We start from the raw sequence: 22057 nt of genomic DNA, 5'->3' as shown, positions 1-22057 counted from the left end.
GAACTCTCTTCCTCGCACAGTGCGAGAAGCGCCCACTGTAGAATCCTTTAAAAATAGACTAAAGATGTACTTATTTACTCAATCATTTCACTGACATCTACTGTTAAGCTTGTTTTGTATTTCGAGCTGTAAAGACAATGGTGAAGCACTTTGAGTCCTATTGGGAGAAAAGTGCTATATAAAATATTATTATTATTATTATTATTATTATTATTATTATTATTATTATTATTATTATTATTATTATATGATGGTTCAACACATGTAATATACATTTCTTTGTTCTATAATCCATCAATTACATGTGTAAAGAAATGTATCAATATTATCTAAGCTTTAAATACAGTATTAGTAAATATTTACAAACCTAACTTTGTTATATACAAAAAAAAAAAAAACAGCACTACTGTATATTAAACAACCAGTCTTTAAAGAAATATAGCAAAAAAATTGTAATAAAGTAATGTTGATAAACACATTGCAGATTAACAAATAAACACATTGTAATCTTATGCTGTAGCTGCATTGGACAAGTCTGTCCTATGGACGCACATACACCACTGTCCTGCCAATAGTATCATGATACTAGTGGAATGAGGAGATTAATAGGACAGGATGTGTGTAGGAGCTCAGCTACATAAACAAAGTCAAGGAAATTACCAAATGGGAGCAGCTGATGAACAAAACTTGAATCAGGGCCTTTCATTTCCATGGTCATGGTGTGATGCCCTGTACTGCATGTAATAAACCTTTGCCCCTTTCCCTGATGCAGTTGGATTTTAATCCTTTGAACTGCCCTTTAAGAATAGAACATGTATCTAATTAGCTCTAAGATTTGACAAGCTACATATTCATGGGTCAGCGTGTATGCACATCGATTTTCACCCATCTAAGCGACTTTACCGTAACACCAGCAGATGGGCGCCGGCGATGATGTAGCATCACGCATCAGCACTCAACGCCAGAACGGTCACACTGGGAGGCTTTTGAGCGGCAAAAGTTAGCTGCTTTCAGCTCAAAATCGCCCATTCGTTTTCTGAGTAAACGAAAAAAACACATATTCGCTTACATTGATGAATAAAACTATAACACAAGTCTAAACATATTTCACATTGTAATAAAAGAGGAGGGGTTAAAAAACCTAAAAATGCAACAGTCACAAATGTACAAAGAAAGACCCAGCGAAATAAGGCAATGAGCTTAATGGAAGCAAGGTGTCTTTACATGTAATTCTAGCAAGAAACTTAGACAGAAACCACTGGCCTGATTATCAGGATACCTGTGTACATAGTTATTGGCTAATTACAATATCTGATTTAGTAGTGCAATAGAAACATTCAATAAATCAGATCTATGCAGCTCAGATAAATAGCTGGATGATGTTTACCACAGATTTTACCAGTTTTAGCCTTAGCATTATCATCATCATTTATAATGGTGCCACAAAGGTTTCTCTGCATTTATCAAAAGAGGCTCAAGCTAATGATAACAATTAACTTACATTACACTATATCAAAACGTTTTTAACTGTTACAAAATACAGTTTACAATAGACCTGCCAGCTACTGCGATCTGCAGTTGCAAACGAAAAGACAGCAATGGATCATTTGCATAGCCATGGGACATCTGAGTAACCCTGAGGTTATTCAGGATGTTCTGTGAAATGACACTGCCAGAGCCAGTGAAACACCTGGTCTAGTGTGTACCCACTGTCACTTGCTCCCAAGCAGAAGACATCGCTAGCGATAGCCACTCTAATCTGCCATTGCGGCGGTCACAAAGCCTTCGGGCCAAAATCAAGGGTATGGTCATAGGGGCAACACATTTTAGGTCGACATGCATTGCAGACGGTCGACATGGGTTAGGTTAACACAAGAAATAGATCGACATGGCTAAGGTCGACAGTGTTGGAAGGTCGACACAAGCATTAGGTCAACAATGGCTAGGTCAACAGTCAAAAGGTCCACATGAGATTAAAAAAAAAAAAAATGGTCCCAAATGTGGACATGGACACAGTCAAAGTGTACCACTTCCCCTTGCATGGCTCGCTGCGATCTCCATGCGTCGGGCACAGTACAGATGAAGCGCCTCTGAGCCAGTGCTGGGGCTCGCCAGATTGCCTTTGCTGTCAATATGGCGCTGCATCTGACTGGGACATACGAGCTCTGTTTGAAGGGGATGCGCACGGCCCCTTCCGATGGCTGGTGGTTGGCAATCCGTCCGCCAGCCCCTACATTCGGCACACTATTCTATTCTTCTACCACTCCCTAGTGGATGGTAGGGCATGAAATACCACCTGTCATATATAAAAAAACAACAACAACATGAAAAACTCATAATGGACCTTTTGACTGTTGACCTAGCCATTGTTGACCTTCCAACCCTGCGGACCTTAGCCATGTCAAACTATTTCCTGTGCCGACATAAGCCAATGCATGTCGACCTAATACTGTACTGTATGTGTCGGCCTAATGACCATATACCCAAATTTAATAGGGTGGAAGAATATGAACGCAAGAGATTTGGGAGAGTTCTCCTTTTTTTTTTTGTTTAAAGCGTCAATTAATGACATAGCAAAATCTACCTGATCTTCCAGTGTAATCGATTGCCACTTTGATGATTTTCAGACCCTACTTCATTTGGCCCTTGGTATTAAACAGGCTCGCCGGTATTTAATCAAATCTCATTACCTGCATAAACAAACATTGTTTTTCCTTTTTGTATCTGAAAGGCACATGAAAACAAGAAGCATCACTTTATTCTGAAAACTTATTTAAATCCTGGTTAGCTCTTTAAGAAATTGATTTGTAGCGATGCGATATACTGTACGGTGGAGAATTACAAAACTAACATGATACGGCTGCCACACTACTAAGTAGCTTGTTGAGCTAGAATAAAGGGGTAGACTGACATGTTCACATATCCTGCATTTTAATCTCATGGGGCCAGCATGAGATTCTTCCACTGCTGCACGCTCCAAGGTCACAGAGCAGCTGTTAGCACCTGGATATTTAATTCCTTGTGTTAGCTCTAGAACAAACATCTGCTGAAGGCATATAAACCTTCACAGTGTTATCCACATGTAAATATGTTCCACAATGTGATAGAATGCTTCACATCTTTCCGAAACACAAATGTCCTATCATATTGTCCATATTTTGAAAACAATGTTATTATTCCAACGTTGCAAAAGATGTGGCAGTTCTAGGCCAGGCTCCGCACTGGTTTCAGTTATTACAGCTGTTGGCAACATGAGACTTTCTGAAAATATTAGGTATAGACTTCTGTATGAATCAAAGGAATGTCATGGGCCCCATACACCTATACATTAATGCAGTGGTTCCCAAACGGTGTGCCGTGGCTCCCTGGGACACTTGCAGGGGTGCCCCGGGTTGGTGGTCCCAGGACCAATTCAAATTATGTATGGTTAATTATTTATGGGCAAAACCAGTGCTGGTGGCTGCCAATCATAAAATGTGTACAAACAGAAGCAAATCCAGCCCTTTACCACATAACTGACTCAGAATCGCATATAAACCCAATCCACTTAAAGTTATATTTATACTGCTTTTTTTGGTGTGGGGGGGGGGGATTAGGGGTGCCATTAGGGTGACCAACTCATCCCTTTAATCCGGGACACATATTAATTACACTTCCTAATTGGTGTGATCTGGGATGGGCTGAATAAGCTGCACCTGTCGTCCGCCTGATATAAGGGTTTCCAGGGCAGAGGGTCATTGCTCTTGATGGTGGAATAGCTGCTCAAGTGATAGGCCGGGGTGTTGGCTACGGTAGGGACCACTGGAACTTCCTGGAGTGTTTGTACTATGCTGCGACACCTGCATGCTGTCCACCTGCTACAAAATTAAAGACCAAGACTTCATCTGATCCAGTGTATGTGCTTTCTTGTCACATTATATAAAAGGCTAACTACGCCTCACTTCTATGAGATGAAGTGCCGCAACTGACCACTAGAGGCCACTTGAAGCACTAAATTACTCCTTTGTTTGCTCAAAGAGGTTTTAACAGACAGCAATATTGGCAGGGACACTGCTCGGTTTCAAACTTACTGGATATGGAGAGAGGGAGCTGTGGTGGGCTAGAGAGTTTGTGGGCTAAAACGGTCACAGCGCAAAGTAAATGTACATTGCAGAAGCCATCATTTTGACAGGCCTTTGAATGGTAGAAGAAATAAAATGGCACGTATCACCATTGTTAAGAAACACTGCTGTTTTGACAATACTGGATGATTACTTCGCTGGAGCAGCATCCAGGGCATACTTGTCTACCTGACCCTCTCCATGCGGGAGAAAATGCTCTGTTCCTGGACGTCCCTGGTAATGTATGATTGCCATCACCTGTGGGGAGCTAGTTAATGGATAAGAAAGGCGTTTCACCACAGGTGATGGCAATCATACATTACCAGGGAAGTCCAGGAGCAGAGCATTCTCTCTCTCATGGAGAGGGTCAGGTAGGCAAGTATGATCCAGGGTTATTTACCTGTACCACTAAATCAGGTAAAAAAATTGCTCAAATCATTCCGTGTGTATAAACAATAACAATCCGTGTACCCGCCGGTCGTAGGTAGAGGTCTATGGTCTTTCCTGCATCATAGACCAATCTTTAGCGATTTGTACCAATCATTTCATGTGTATGCTCGATGAACGATTTGGTAAAGTTGATTGACTGGCTCCCACTCTCCTACATCAATCATTAAAGATTGATCGTTCATCTGCAATCGTTTGAACAATCTTCACTATTTGACACCAAATTGTTTGTCCGGGAGTTCTGAGGAAATCGTTACCGAGATTGGATCATTTGCTAAATCTTTCCTTGTGTATGCACCAGTAGCCTTTTCAGATCATTTAGAATGTAAGATCTAACGAGCAGGGCCCCCTCTCCTTATGTGCTTTTCTTAGAATATATTTCTGCCACTGTTATAATTGCATCAGTGTCCGCTGCTGCAACTGTCTTTTATTTACCATGTACTTGTCCTAATTTACATTTGTACTTTAAATCACAATCTTTCTTGTATTGTTCTTTGCTTATCTATGTATGTATCTTGTGGCACCATATAAATAACCGATAATAATAATAATAATAATAATAATAATAATAATAAAAAAGAGGAGTCCTATGTCAAGTGAAACATCCATTTTTTCCACTTGCTAAACAGTGCAGTCAGTCTCCAATTACAGCTTATAAACTTCCTCGGGCAGACTTCTAATCTCCCAACATGGTGTATTTCATTAGGTACTGCTTTTTTATGTTCTGACCAATTACAGTAATATATGCTGAATGCATCTCAACGATCTTTGTAACGAGATGTATTAGACTCTTGCTCCCAGGCAGAACTGTAAATGTATCATATACTAACAGCTGTGACGCAAGCTTTCTCCAGTGACACTAACCACCTGATGACAATACTGTCATGCTGGTTTTACAATGAGTCAGAAAGCTAATAGTAGGGTTAATAAATGACATTAATACAATAATAATTTACATAGTGATAGAAGGTCCCAGAAACACTTTAAATCCGTAACTTCACATCCTCAGTAATTATATTTCATATAAAGGACACACTATCAACAGTACACTGAATCAGACCCTAAGAAAACAAAGCAAAATGGGAGCAGATGGGAAATTCTGTACAAGGAAACATGGCCACAGTTGGACATGGATTATTGAGACACAGAAACCATGCAAATGCGCGCGCGCGCACACACACACACACATTTACAAATAACCTACGACTGGACACAGAAGCATCTGTACACTCACCTCTAACTGACTGAAATGCATCTGTAGGTGAGAATAGGTTCAGAATAGGGATATGGAGGGGGCTGGTTTACCTGAATCTAAATAACTGAAAACTCTGAATTTGTTTTATTGAGTTGGCCTGCTTACAGTATATTTTTTATTAGATTTTAGGATAGTTGATAAACAAAATGATGTCAAAATTAACGAGCATTCCAGTGTGATATGGAAGCCAGCTGGAAGAGGCACTCTTCTGACATTTACAGAAATTAACTTATTTGTAGGGCTCAATGTATTAACAAGCCCTTTATCCATAGTTGCCTACCCTACTGCATTCTGCAGGAGACTCCCTGAAATAGCAGCAATCTCCCTCTCTCTCTCATTGGCCTAGCAATATCCCTCATTTCACCTAGCCCACATTACTCTGTCACTTTTTTTTTGGAGGGGGGGGGGGGGGGAGGAATGAGAGATAGATACATTTACATTGAATCATCAGCACCATTTCCCAGTATTGATTATAAAACATAACGGGGCAGGTGTATTAAGCCTTAACAAGAGATGAACACAAGGGTGATAAAGAGAGATAAACGTCCAGCCAATCACATCCTAACTGATTTTTTTCAAACACAGCCTGTAACATGGCAGTTAGCAGGTGATTGGCTGGACGTTTATCTCCTTATCACCCTTGCATTTATCTCTTGTTAAGGCTTAATATATCTGCCCAATTGATCCTTATGCTACATGCATTTCTTGTGGCCATTTATATGAAACCACGTGTAAAACACAATAGATAAACAATCCCTGACACGTATCAGTGAATTTTCTTTAGTATCTCTTACTCCACGTGTAAAACACAATAGATAAACAATCCCTGACACGTATCAGTGAATTTTCTTTAGTATCTCTTACTAACTGCTTTGGGGCTCATCTACATTTGGATATACGTCATTTTAATAGATTCCTCTCAGATGTAGCAGTACACATCCACGTTCACAATCTATTTTCACAATCTCTCCATATAAGGCGTGGTGTGCAAAATTCTACTTCCAACTATAATCTTCCTGAAACTAGTTTTCAAAAGTAGGCAATTATGCGTTTATCTATGCAAAAACACATCCTGCATTGCTTATGATTGCAACAATGCATAATGTGCCTGAATAAGCATGTGGATAAGCTCTGTGAGTGGGCAGGATGCCATTCTCAAATGACAAGTAACAAAAAGTTCACATTTTTGTCACTTCATAAATAACTAGCATGCTCGTTTTTCTGCCCAGACTGCCTTTTAATACATACTGTATAGAGAAGCAGTAAGAACCCTCTTTTTCTGCAATAATGACGCCCACAAAGGGAATATCACCACTAACCACATTGACACTTCTTGCTGTCTGTCTGGTTGTAGACAGGGGCGTAACTACCATTAGTGCAAGGGGTGCAGCTGCTATGGGGCCCATCTTTACGGTCTAAGTAATATGTTTTACATACATTTATCACCATCAGTTGGTAAATGGGGGTCCCTTACAATCTTTTGCTATCTAGTGATATCTAGTTACGCCCCTGGTTGTAGAGAACTGTCCTGCGCTGGTTAGCTAGGTTATAGCAGTTCATAGCGAAGGATAAAACCACTTTGGACTAGATCTGATGATACAGCAATGATAAGGATAAACCTAGTAGGTTTTGGATGATACTGGTGGATTAAGACTCTCCAATATCAAGGCTTGGATCAAGGGAGTTTAAAGTACAGAAGACATTTAATAATAACAATATAGTATGAACTATGACAAACACTGCATGGTAATTAGTTGGCAGTAGGAGTGTAAACTGTAATTATATACTAAAGTAACTGACAAAGAGCATAAGCAGTCAATCAAGTAATCTGCATTCACAAATAGCAGGAGAGGACCCTAAAACATGCAAGTATTCAGGTTAAGCCATCATGGTTCAATTCCCATGTTGAAAGGACGCAGGGGACAGGGTCACAGATGTTACTACGCCCCAGCTGTAGTAGACCTGACAAAGGAAACAAAGGGGCATGATCATTAACCAACTATTCCAATGGGACAGAGGTGATTTGGATAAACAAACAAATGAGATGGACATGTCAGCTGCTGCTGCACATCAGCCCTACTACTGTAATTAGATCACTTCATTCTAAAGCAGTAAATCCATCCAAACCCTAGATGTTGATCACACTATCCAACTGGTTACATAGAACTAGATCTGAAAGTACCTGGTTTTATTATTCCTTCCCTCCAAACACGACAGGCAAGTCATAAGTCTAAAACAAACATTGACCAATAGGAGGGAACTCTCTAGGTCACGTGTCTCTCCAGATAAATGTGTGCTTGTAAGTTCAGATCACGTATCTCATGTGTTATACAAAAATAAAAGAGGAGTCATACAAAGTCATTTATTATGCATAATAATGCAAAGTACTTGTACAATGTATCTGTTTGTACCCAGGACAATAAACTTTCCATTTTAAATTAAGCATTGCCATCAACTATCATTAAATTGTCAATCAGTAACCACCGAGTCAAATTGCCTCCATAATTAAAAAGGAAAAATATCAAATATCTGTACATGATATATGGTCATATGGCGATATACAGTATATACACCAGTGGGGACACCAGGGTACATTTAATGAAGCTTCTAAAAATTAAAATAGGTGATGTTGCCCAGAGCAACCAATTGGATTCTGCCTAATATTGTATAGGATGCAATAGAGAAATGATAGAACAAATATATGATTGGTCGCTATGGGCAACATCACCACTTTTCATTTTTAGATGCTTTAGTGCAGTGGTGGCCAACTCCAGTGGTCAAGAGCTACCAACAGTTCATGTTTTCCAGCTCACCTCACAGGTACACAGGTGCACTGATTACTGACTGACACATGTTAAAAGATCCACACGTGGAGCTAAATACTTCACTTGTGATTCTATGAGGTGATCTGGAAAATGTTAACTGTTGGTAGCTCTCACAGGCTGGAGTTGGCTACCCCTGCTTTAGTAAATTCACCCCCGAGTTTATTTCAATTATTGATCCCTGTTTTAGTTGCCTTAATTTAATCTTATCTAATGATACAGTTTAGCAAAATACACTGAGTTGCCACCTTATTATGAACACAAGCCAATTTATGCAAAGTAGTTAATCTGCAGACCCTGCTGATGTAGGATGTCCGATTCTGTTTAAGAATGAAAAGGTGAAGAAGACACTAAGGAAGTGAATTGGGTAAAAAAAAAAAAAACACAGACCACTATACTTTTAATGTGGAATGATTGTTGGGTCTCGCTGTGATGGTGGTAGCATTAGCAAAACAGCTGCACTGGTGAAGGTGGCTAGTGCCGAATTTCCCATTAGGCACATGAGGCACGTACCTAGGAGTGGCACATGTTTGGGGGGAGGCACTTGGATGCATGTGATCGTAATATCAGCCTGAAATGTACCAGTAATTGCTAAATATTTCCACTGTACTGCACCAGGTTCTATTTTGAATAGAGTGTATGAATGGATAGGACACGCAGATACTGCCCCTGTAAGTTGTCCTACTTAGTAAATATGTATACATAATAAAAAATGTTACAGTTGGTGGCTTTTTTATTATTCTATTAAATTGGCAATCATCAAATGAGGGCTTATAACTAATCAATAAAAATAATACAATTAGGCAGGGGGGCGGCCATTATTGTTGTGCCTACGGGCGCCCTCACCCCTAAATCCGCCCCTGATGGTGGCTGATCTTAAAGCGCACATATGATAAACCAGCAGACAAAAAACATCATGCTATACGCAAAAGCTCTCCAGTCGTTAATGGCTACTAGATGCTTGAGTGTCATTTAGAGTGGGCAGACTTATTCACAATCTGAATCATGGACCAGTTCAGATGGCCATTCCGTGGAAAGCATGCAATACATTACATGGTATGGGATACACAAGCAAAAAAGCTCTCTGTACACCATTTCTATGTAACGCAAGCAGGATGAAATGCCTCCAGTTTGCTCAGAAACACAGGAATTGGTCAGTAAATCACTGGAAACTGTCTGTCAAGGTGAGGATATGGAAACAGAGCAAAGTATGGATCCTTCTTGCATGATCACAGCTCTTCAGGCTGGCAGAGGCAATGGTATGGAAATGCAGTTCATTGCATTTGGGCCAATATTCCCTATAAAACACATTGACCATTATTGCAATCCAGGTCTAGAAGAATTCAAGCCATATTAAGAATAAAAAGTGATCCAACAAAGTTCTAACCTGGTAACTGTAATAATTTGTCCCTTACTACATATTCTTATACAAATGACAGTGAACAGAATGTGGGCTATTGTCTTTGGTACCGTATGAATATCTGTTCACCAATACTTTTCCTAGAGGGATGACTTCTGAATCCATGGCAGAATATTGTTACATGGTGATTACAAGTGACTTAAATCCTTGTTTTCCAGCCAAGAATTCTGAACACTAAATTGACTTTTCAGTACAGAATAGTTTAAATAGTCATTTGGCTCTTCGTTCTGCTTATATCGTTTAACGTTAATAATCTTTTAACTTCAAAAAATGTAAGGTCCATAATTAAACGATGCATGAATAATACTGGTATAAAAACACTGTTCTCTTAGTTACAGAAGATTATCCTTAACACCACAATAGACATGTTTTTAGAACCAAGACTGCGCTAAAATAGAGACCAATTTAATATAAATAATCAATATATTAGATACTGAACAGAAATAATATTCAAAAAACACATATACATTCACTGAAGTTAGTAGAACAGGATGAGGGCCAGATGGACTAAGCTTCAAAAGTGATAAAATGGAGAGTGATAAACAGCCAGCCAATCAGCTCCTGCCTGCCATGTCACAGACTGTTTGGAAATGGTCAGGTAGGAGCTGATTGGTTGGTTGTTTATCACTCTCCATTTTATCACTTTTGAAGCTTAGTGTATCTGGCCCCGAGTATGTTAAAGTCGCTGTGATGATGTAGATGAGAATTTGATTAGTAGGTTAGACCTCAACAGCATTCCATTAAAAAATGGGTACTTGTGAGTTATCCGGGCTGCCGATTTTTTCATCGCGCCCGAAATCGTGGGCATCGCGTCGGTCGTGGCCGTTATAAGGAGCCGCGACGCGATGCCCACGATTTCCCATAGACAGTAATGTTAAAAGACGCGATGGACCCGATTTCCCATAGACAGCAATGTTAAAATAAAATGACAATATGAAATTGGCCAATATGTTTTTAAAAAAAATGTTTCATGGCCCCCCACCACCGTTAACGCCACCCCGCTATTGACGCCAACCCGAAGCGTGGCGAGCGCAGCGAGCCCGCGAGGGGCGGCGGTACGCGTCCTCCGACCTTTTCATGCCCTACTATCCACTAGGGCGTGGAGTGAGAATAGAATAGTGTGGCGAGCGCAGCGAGCCACCGCGCCCGAAGCGTGGCGAGCGCAGCGAGCCCCGAGAGGGGACGCGGACACCTTCACAGGTATCCGCGTGCCCTTGCGGGCTTCACAGGTGTCCGCTGCGCTCGCCACACTATTCTATTCTCACTCCACGCCCTAGTGGATAGTAGGGCATGAAAAGGTCGGAGGACGCGTACCGCTGCGCTCGCCACGCTTCGGGTTGGCGTCAATAGCGGGGTGGCGTTAACGGTGGTGGGGGCCATGAAACATTTTTTTTAAAAACATATTGGCCAATTTCATATTGTCATTTTATTTTAACATTGCTGTCTATGGGAAATCGGGTCCATCGCGTCTTTTAACATTACTGTCTATGGGAAATCGGGTCCATCGTGTCTTTTAACATTACTGTGTATAGGAAATCGTGGGCATCGCGTCGCGGCCCCTTATAACGGCCACGACCGACGCGATGCCCCCGATTTGGGGCTAAATCGTGGGCATCGCGTCGGTCGGGTGTCCTTAACTTAAGGACAAAATCGGCAGCCCGGATAACTCACAAGTACCAAAAAATGTTCTTCCTTAGTTGGCATTTCGGAGTTAGTATTAGGATGACATCATGGTGGTGAGAGCATGCTTAAATAAACATAGGCGGTCATATGATTACCCCTCCTATTGCGATGAGTGCAGCAATGCTGATTTCTAGCAGATACAGTGAGATATGCATATGTCGCCACCTGGGTGTTGGTTTAAATGACAGCTCCTGGCTTGGTTATCACTCCAATCTGTCTCTGTAGTAGTAACTTCCGGTGGTTGTGGATAAAATAACTGGTACCAGAAACACCACCCCAATGCGTTTCTATGACTTAGGAGGGAACTCGGCAGCTTCCCCAGGGAACTCGGCAGCTTCCCCAGAGAATGAGAGAGCCGCAGAGTTCCCTAAGGTGGACAAACGTGTAAGAGGGCAGAGGACATTTTTGGTTCCAGCTGTTTTTAACATTTTTTTATGGAATGCAGTTGATCAAATTATCATCTACATCAGTGGTTCCCAACCCTGGTCCTCAAGTACCCCCAACAGTGCACGTTTTCCAGGTCACCCAGCAGGTGCACTCATTATTCAGGCACATTTGAAAAGATCCACAGGTGGAGCTAATTATAGCACTTGTGATTCTGTGTGGAGACATGGAAAATGTGCACTGTTGGGGATACTTGAGGACCAGGGTTGGGAACCACTGATCTACATCATCATGAACAGCGGCTATATAATTTTAATCAAGTGAAAGTATATGTGTTTTTGAATATTATTTATGTTCAGCATCGAATATATTGATTATTACGATTAAATTGGTCTTTATTTTTATCACAGTCTCTGTTCTATTTTTCTGTTAGTCTTCATGTGGTATGAGTACCTGCATTACACTGCTGCCTGAATAAACAATAAATGCATAGTTTTCTATTTTATAGGTTTATTTCTATATTCTCTAGTAACACATTTTTGAAATTTCCCCTGTTTTGGGGGTTTATTGCACAGTGGCCCTCTAGTGCTCGGCCACTTTTCTTTTTCTTTTTTTCTGTATTTATTCAAAGAAAACAAGAACGTTCATAAAGTATTCCTGCAAAGTTATAGTTTATTTTTCTAATAGACATGCTAAGGATATTTGTTCTTAGAAACAATCTGCCATTTTCCTATTGCTACATTCTTCATGTGTTATGAGGTAAAAGAAAGCCTCCAAATCCCCATCTTTTATGAAGCTGGGATAATTTCCTGCACCTGTGAAAATACATTCATAGAAACTCTATACTTTTCATAAGAGGGGTCCTGTGGTCAAGGTATGCTAGCTACATTCTCTGCCTGCAGTTCTCCTCTGACACTTGGAAAACCTTGCCGAGTTGTGGTGTCAGCTGCTTCCCACACAAAACCACACCTTGTTTTATGTTGACTTTTAAATGTAGCATAATGACCACGCACCATGCTGAATCAGGCTCGTAAGCTTTGAACATTTACTGTATAAAGAGGTAAAAACCGTAAAAACAATGATTTTTGGTCGTCTACCGGCTTATAAATATGCATGGCACTGCAGGTGGGAAGCCCTAATACTTCCTACACTAAAGTAATGGACAGATGCCAAATAATGTATTGTTTGTGCATCCTGCATGTGTGCGTGTATAATACAGAAGTTAGCACTGTTCTTATTTGATGCATGCTTGCAGGGGTGGATCGGAAAAAAAATGCAGCATGTACGCAGAGGATCGCTAAGGCTAGGTTTCTGTCAATTATATGTCATCTGCATCAGATTGCTGCAGTCAATATAGCTTTCACAATATTATTTAAATATGCACCAAGTAAACTTAACCAGTTGATACACATTTGTTTTTATAGTAATCAGATTTTATTATATTTTCTATAAATGTAAAAATATTTACATCTAAAGTATTATTATTTTTTAAATACTTAAAACTTGTGCCTACAGAATTTTCAAATACCTCTACGTTCATAGATCTGTGGTGTCAAACTCATGGCCCTCCAGCTGTTGAACTACACGTCCAAGCATGTCCTGCCACAGATTTTATTTAATGGTTTGCTAACACTTTGGCAGGGCATGCTGGGACGTGTAGTTACACAACAGCTGGAGGGCAATGCGTTAGACACCACTGGTCTTGATTGGAGTGTAAAAATAAAATAATTAGTATTTACCCTGCACAGAATCAAAAGAATAGCCACATTTGCCCCACCTTCCCATCTTGAAAATAAGTTTGTAGGCCTGTTTATGTAATCCACTGCTATTTTCATATAGAAAATTGTATATTTAGGTCAGAACAGTCTACTTCTATGCCTAACCCTAACAACCCCCTCCCAAAACCTAACCCTTACCTTCTCCTCCACCTGCAGCCTAACCTTAACTGTAACTCTTCCCCTAGAGCAGTGGTTCCCAACCCTGGTCCTCAAGTACCCCCAACAGTACACGTTTTCCAGGTCACCCAGCAGGTGCACTCATTATTCAGGCACATTTGAAAAGATCACAGGTGGAGCTAATTATAGTACTTGTGATTCTGTGTGGAGATCTGCAAAACATGCACTGTTGGGGGTACTTGAGGACCAGGGTTGGGAACCACTGCCCTAGAGTCTAAAGCCCCATACACATAGGGCGATTTCAGCATAAAACCCTGTGTGTACAGGGCAATGGTTGCCAGGAGCATGCTCCAGTGACCAGCCCTGAAGTGATCGCATGACGCAGCTTCACCCGGCAGAGTGGCTCGTTTCCATCAGTGACTATCACTGGCCATCATTGGCCACTAATGAAAATGGACACTGGGTGATATGCTTGCTGAGCGACAGAGCATATCGCCCAGTGTACGGACCTAAAGCAAACTACTTACCAACAGGATCTGTTGGGATTCAGTTTGTTGGAATCTCGCTATTAGTCTTCTATTTCAATTTCTTAAGAACTTGGCATTAGAGAATATACCTGCAGTAGTGGATGGGCAATAGTCTGAATGACTGTAACGCAGGCAGGGCATAATTGGTTAGCAATTCCATTTTGTTAAGGAATTATTGTTGTGGGGGAGTTGCAAGGTTCTCGCTGAATGCAGAGTGACACATTACTAGGCAGAGCAGTTATCTACCTTTTCATTTTTTTTTTATTTCATGTCTGGGAAATAAGAGACCAGTTAGGGATTTTTAGCACCTGTTGTTATTATTATTATTATTATTATTATCATCATCAGTTTCTTATATAGCGCACATATTTCCGCAGCGCTTTACAGAGTATAGTTGAACAGTCACATCAGTCCCTGCCCCAGTGGAGCCTACAATCTATATTCCCTACCACATGTACAAGCAAAGAAAAACATGTGGTGCAGATGCACACTCCATATTATTAATCAATCAATCAATCAATAACAGAGGTTCTTGGTATATCAATTGGCCAAGAAATATTTTCCCACCAACCAGCTTCACAGTAACCTCATTTCTGGTGGGTCCCTCATATTAAGTTTGGATCTGGGGCGCGGAACCCCAAATAGGCCAGCATAAGCAAGTCACCCCAGGGCAGTACACAAGTGAAAAAACTAAGCTAGAAGTGTGTTAATAAGAAAGTAGCATGTACAAGCACACACATTCATTCTCGGGTTAATTTTGTTAGGAGCCAAAAAAAACCTACCTAAATATTTTTGGATTGTGGGAGGAAACCCACGCAAGTACGGGGAAAATATACAAACTCTGCACAGTTAGAGCCATGGTGGGAATCGAACCCATGACCTCAGTGCTGTGAGGCAGTAATGCTAACCATTACGCCATCTGTACTGCCCTAATGGAATGGAATCCTGTGTGCCTAGTGCAGGCCTCATACTACAGTAGTACACAGGGTGACACAGTTCCTATTCCTATTGCTTGCTTCTGCCATGTCTGATGTGTGTGAAGCTAAAGCCAATAGTAGCACCCTCTGAGCTGGGAGCCAAAATCTCTTGGCATTAACAATATAATAATTGCCGGATATCAGCCAAACAGCTTTGAAAGTCATAAACAATAACAGCCAGTAAAGCCTATAATATGTGTTAATCAGGGGTGGAACAGTGCATTGCTGGGGAGATTAGCTTAATTTGGGTAGGGCACAGCAATGCCATCCTAGCACCCAAGACCCTACTCTACTGTCAAAATAGTTTGCTCTGTTGAGAATGAACAAGTTCTACTAATACCCCCATCTGGTATGTTCCAGAGCATAGTTACAGGTGTCCAGTGCTGGAAATAGCATCATCATATGGCAGAAGCTGGGCCTTGATAACACCATCCACAGAGAATGGCAACCCCTACCCTGCCCATTTCAGGAGTTAATTTGGACTCCTCAGACTTCTGTGTTCTTCCACATGAAAAAGACTAAACAAAATCCCGGCCATACCATACACTATGAAATGGATTTAGGATTAGGAAACAATCCAGCTACTGGGTGTGAAGCTGGGTACACACTATAAGATAATGTCTTAGTGTAGTGCATGCTCACTGTATCATTATCGATGCTACCTCACATGGATAGTTATTGCACCATCCCCTCATCTGTACATGCAGTAACATTTTGCCAGTCATTTACAACTATGTGCATGAAATCATTCAGTTTGTATACAGTACAAGGGAGCTTAAGAGAAAATCAATGAAATGGTTGTACCCAGATTAAGATCATCTCAGGAAAAAAAAAAAAAAATAGGAGGGGGGGGATTCTGGGAAAAAATTTATAAGTATAAATTTACAGTTACTGTAAAATTAATACAGTTCAGTATAGGCCTCAACTAAAATCAAAATAAAGTGTACAAATACACCCCTGGACAAACCCAGGCTGTGATGCAAAAGGTTGCAAATGCAGTTTTACTTGTTGGTTGCATTCAGGAAAAAGTATGTAGTACACAAGTACAAAGCAGTTTTATTTTAACATTGGAGAAGAGTTATGCCAGGACACCGCACTTCCAACTCAAAGCACCTGCATGATGGCTTTATTTGCAGCTGTAAATGAGGTTGTGCAATGCAGTATACAAGAGCAAGCAAAATGTGCCCTCCAAACAAAAAGTTTACATTAGCAAAGTTCTTGCATAACATACTTTACTGCTGCAAATTCTTCTCCAGGGCAAAATTCTCTGTCATGTGTCAAGTGCCAAAATGAAGTCCATACTGACAGCACTGTGCCTGAAGTAACAACTATTTAGGAGCTGCTTAATACAATAAATTGATAAGTGGTTATGTACAATTCTAAACAAAAATAAATAAAAAAATTCTATACACACGAAACATCAAGATGTTAGCCCGATGTTCATGGAGCTATTCAATTATACCCCTTCTCTTCGGCTGAAAAATAACTGGTTTTCACATGATAACACATGGGATCAGGAAAAAGTTCCCAGATGCAGTATTATCGTGGAAAAATGGGTCTCCTAGCGCAGTGGTTCTCAACCTCGGTCCTCAAGGACCCCCCAACAGTGCACGTTTTCCAGGTCTCCTCACAGAATCACAGGTGAAATAATTAGCTCCATCTGTGATCTTTTTCAGTGAATAATGAGTGCACCTGACCTGGAAAATGTGCACTGTTGGGGGTACGTGAGGACCGAGGTTGAGAACCACTGTCCTAGGGCTGCTTATTGGGTGGGGGGGAAGAATCAGGGATGCAATGTATAATACCCCATAAGTGTCAGCTTCTCTAGGCTAATTGGATAGTCCAGGAAACTTGATTGTACAAGATGCCGATTTCAGTAGACATTAATATACATCTGCACATCCTTACACGCTTGTCTTTAGGATCTTAGGGGTACACTTACTAAGATGGAAGTTCTATTGAAAATGGGATATTGCCCATAGCAACCAGATTCTACTTCTTATCTATTTAGCGCCTTCTAGAAGATAATAAATAGATTCTCATAGGTTGCTAAGGGCAACATCCCATCTTCAATAAACTTCCATTTTAGTAAAGAGACTCTGGCTAAAATCACCCTGTGTGTACAGGGCTTTAGTGTCCGTACTACTGTGACTGTAGGTAGATGCCTCCAAAAAATATATATTTAAACAATTAACTGCACCTGTCTTCTGTTGGCAAATGTTGCTTTAAAAAAGGAACATATTTCAAAGATACAGTCAAACTGAAATAAGACATCTGAATAGGGCCTGCTAAACCAGCGTCTGCATGCCCTAACTATATTCCACATGCACAACGCTACAAGACCAGGGTACCGGGTGACAGATTAACAGTCAATAGGTCATTATGTACAAAATGTTATCAGTGAAAAAGTTTGACAGGTGCAAAATATTGACGTGGCAATGGTTGACAACATTCAACTTTTTCATCATTTACCATACACGTGGACTAGGACTGGGAATAGTAACATTGCCTGCAGCGTGGCGAGCGATGTGAGCCTGCAAGGTTACACATTTCGGTGAAATATACAACATTACACTCGATTTTCATGTGAACCTTCTGACCCGGTCAACCTAACGCATGCCAACTACATGGTGGCAAACTTATTGACTGACAACCTATTCATTGTTGATCTTTTGATCCACACCAAGACTAATGGGCTGCACATAGACATGCATCATGCAATGCTGGCACATGTGCAATGCTACTAATATTACATGCAACTCCAGATTATGTAAATTAATCTACGTCATCTCTAAATCACCCTCTGGAGTAGGTGAGCCCTGTTATAGATGAAAGCCTGGCATTTGTGACGCTCCATGGGATGGGGCAGAATATAGTAACTAGTATCATTTTGAAGACATGCTGTACAAACAAATGGGTTTGGAAGTGTATCAATGTCTACACACGGGGGCGATTATAGCAAATATCGCTGGAAATATGGTCGCTGAAATATTGCCAGCGATGGGAGTGTACACCGGGGATAAATTGCCGGGTGCGCGCTCCCGTTTTCTGCCCATAGCTTGCACCTGCGACCAGCTGATTTCCACTGCTGGGCTCCCCCGGCAGTTTCTTTTTCATCAGCGACCATCTCTGGTCGCTGATGCAAACGGGACACTGAGCGATATATCGCTCAGCGTGAGAGATATATCGCCCCATGTGTACAGGGCTTATGTGGAATGCACTGTTGGGTGGTTACGTTCACCTAGATGAACTATTTTGATTGACATAATTGTTCAATTGAATACTGTATAACTGGGTGTGCTCTCTTGCAATACCTGTTGTGTATGGGTGTGTATTCACAGATGGGCAAGGTGCACTGGGGAAAGTCTGTACAGTACACATATACATGTAATTATAGAGTCTGTACAGTACACATATACATGTAATTATAGACAGATAATACTGTCTATGGAACAACAGGCTCATAAAAATGACCTGATAACCTGCCATTTCAGAACATTACACATTGAATTCAAGTTAAATGCAGGTGAGAGGTGTTGCCCAAAGCAACCAGATTCTGGGCGCCCTTGCCGCAGACGCCAACCCCCCTCACTGTCCTCCATCAAACTCCTCCTCCCCCCAGCATATGTCACAGCTGGATGTCCTTCCAGCTGCAGGGAGGAGGAGGTGGCACCAGGGACAGCCGCGCTGAGCAGGGGATGTGACGGAGACCTCCCGCACACCACATCACAGGTATCGCGGGGGGCATCTGTCACCGCACTGCGATGCTAGCCACATATGTTAGTACATATGCGCTAGCATCGGTGCGACGAGGGGTGGTGATGTAATTTAATACATCCCGCCCTCTGGCTATAATCCCCTAGAAAAGATGCTACATAAATGACAAGCAGAATCTGATTGGTTGCTAGGGGCAACATCTCTCACTTCTTAAAATTCACACTTCTAGTAACTTTACCCCAAAACCTCACACATGGCTGTATGGGAGAAGACTTCCCAGGGTGCAGAACCTCAAAGCATGTCCTGCGTCGGGTTATTGTGGCGCTGGGACACAATAGGTAACACTAGCAGACAGTGAGTAGCAGAGATTACACAGTGCGGCCAGAACGTGCCATGACTAACAAAGGCGCCTATCACCTGCCATGTACATAGGGAGAGGGCACTTACGGACTGGCACTTTTCTGTGGTCCAGGTTGGAGACCGTGTGGTGCAGGGATGCCAGGCGGCGCTGCAGGCGGGCACCGCGCTCCCCCAGGGCCACCGCTTGCCCATAGATGCTGGAGAAGATGCCCTCAGCGTGCCGGGACAGGTCAGACAGCTGCTGGATGATGCGCAGCATGGAGTGCACACTCACTTCTTGTAGTGAGGAAAGGAGCAGAGCCGGGACATCCCCGTCACCGGCACCAGCCCGGCACACATGGGTGGGCTCCACTGTTCTCAGGTGGAAAGGCATTTCCCCGGCTGCCAGGTCACTTCCCAGTGCAGTAGTGCCAGTGATCCCGTGTCCGAGTAGCGCTACACTGCCAGGATCAGATCTGTCTGTGACCTGACAATGGCTGCATGGGGGGGATCCAGAGCTGCGGTCCTGGCACAGTGTGGGTAACTTCCAGGCTGGCACCCTTCATCGGTATTCCTGGCACATAGTGGCGGCGGGGTGCCCGGCACCAGCAGAGCCAGAAGACAGGGACAGAGCTGCAACCAGTTCACGGGTCCCGAGACGGAGGCTGTCCCTGGGTACATGCAGCCCCGCACAGATGCTCCTGGTTGTCCCGGGGTCTCTGGTCACAGGCAGCGGCAGGGAGGACGAGGAGTCAGCGCATCTCCGGCGACCACACTCTCTCCCTCCGCCGAGAGGGGACAGGCGGGGACGGTGCAGCAGCCGGGGTAGCCGAGCTGCCAATACGAAGTTCTGCCTCCTTGTGTGTGTTTCACATGAAACAGGAAAAGAGGTTTCGTTCCTCCGCCTCCTCTCCCCCCACCTCCTGCCCCGTGTGTATAGTCTGCAGCACACTCCAGGGGTGGGACGGAGGGCAGTGCTCTGAGTCTCAGACAGTCCCAGCCGGGAGCACAGGCAGAAGAGGAGACACCTGTAGATCCCGCAGTTGTGTACACGGCAAACACGGGGCCTGATGCATTGTATGTGCCAGAGGTTCCTACGCTGTGTGCCGTGGCACTCTGGGGTGCTTAGGGATGGTGGTCTAGGACAATTTTAATTATTTATAGTCACTGTAATAGGCAAAACCTGTGTTTGTGGCTGCCAATTATAATCTATCTGTGGACAAACAGAAGTGAATCCTGTCCCTCACCCATAGGATGATATGTAAACACAAGTTACCTATTCAATATTTTTTATAAGTTTGTCAATAAGAAATATTTTATCTAGGGAGGTCATGAAAGAAATTCTGATCCACTAGGGGGCCGTGATTCAAAAAAGTTTAGGGACCATTAGTATATGGGTTGTGTCTATATGCCCTTCGTGGAAAGGAGGTGATCCTTTTGGTGAAGGGAAAATAGCTAAATCACTACAGAGCAGGCTTATTCCCCTTCACCGTAAGGACTTTTATGCCCCTAGTGGTCAGATCCTGCATACGAAGGGAAATTAGCCACCTCTATAAAGAAAATGCTATATTCCCTTCGCCATAAGGATATTATGAGCCAAAAGGTGTTAAGACCTTATGGTGAAGGGCATATAGCCAGCTTTACAGTGATAATGCTATATTCCCTTCGCCATAAGGATATTATGGACCAAAGGATTTTAAAACCTTATTGTGAAGGGCATATAGCCAGCTTTACAGTGATAATGCTATATTCCCTTCGCCATAAGGATATTATGGACCAAAAGATGTTAAGACCTTATGGTGAAGGGCATATAGCCAGCTTTACAGTGATAATGCTATATTCCCTTCGCCATAAGGATATTATGGACCAAAGGATTTTAAGACCTTATGGTGAAGGGCATATAGCCAGCTTTACAGTGATAATGCTATATTCCCTTCGCCATAAGGATATTATGGACCAAAGGATGTTAAGACCTTATGGTGAAGGGCATATAGCCAGCTGTACAGTGATAATGCTATATTCCCTTCGCCATAAGGATATTATGGACCAAAGGATGTTAAGACCTTATGGTGAAGGGCATATAGCCAGCTTTACAGTGATAATGCTATATTCCCTTCGCCATAAGGATATTATGGGCCAAAGGATGTTAAGACCTTATGGTGAAGGGCATATAGCCAGCTGTACAGTGATAATGCTATATTCCCTTCGCCATAAGGACATTATGAGCCAAAAGATGTTAAGACCTTATGGTGAAGGGCATATAGCCAGCTTTACAGTGATAATGCTATATTCCCTTCGCCATAAGGATATTATGGACCAAAGGATGTTAAGACCTTATGGTGAAGGGCATATAGCCAGCTTTACAGTGATAATGCTATATTCCCTTCACCATAAGGATATTATGAGCCAAAAGATGTTAAGACCTTATGGTGAAGGGCATATAGCCAGCTTTACAGTGATAATGCTATATTCCCTTCGCCATAAGGATATT

At 42.1% G+C, this 22057-nt stretch overlaps 1 protein-coding gene across 3 annotated transcripts in view; it reads right to left on the bottom strand.

Moving 5' to 3' along the window:
* NHSL1 (NHS like 1) overlaps positions 1-20673 on the bottom strand; it is a 208339-nt gene extending 187666 nt beyond the window's left edge. For 2 of the 3 annotated variants that reach the window (XM_083176593.1, XM_083176597.1), the window contains exon 1: positions 19675-20672. In XM_083176593.1, the coding sequence (XP_083032719.1) occupies positions 19675-19960 (286 nt within the window). In that variant the 5' untranslated portion in view covers positions 19961-20672. Of the gene's footprint in view, positions 1-19674 lie in introns of all 3 variants that reach the window. The other variant, XM_083176602.1, reaches the window with a different exon arrangement.
* Between the last annotated feature and the right edge of the window lie 1384 nt (positions 20674-22057).

The sequence above is a fragment of the Crinia signifera genome, chromosome 3 (genome assembly GCF_055691185.1).
Source record: "Crinia signifera chromosome 3, ASM5569118v1, whole genome shotgun sequence".
Classification (NCBI taxonomy): Eukaryota; Metazoa; Chordata; class Amphibia; order Anura; family Myobatrachidae; genus Crinia; species Crinia signifera.
Note: the sequence above shows the minus strand (reverse complement) of the source record. Positions and strands in the feature narration are given on the sequence as shown.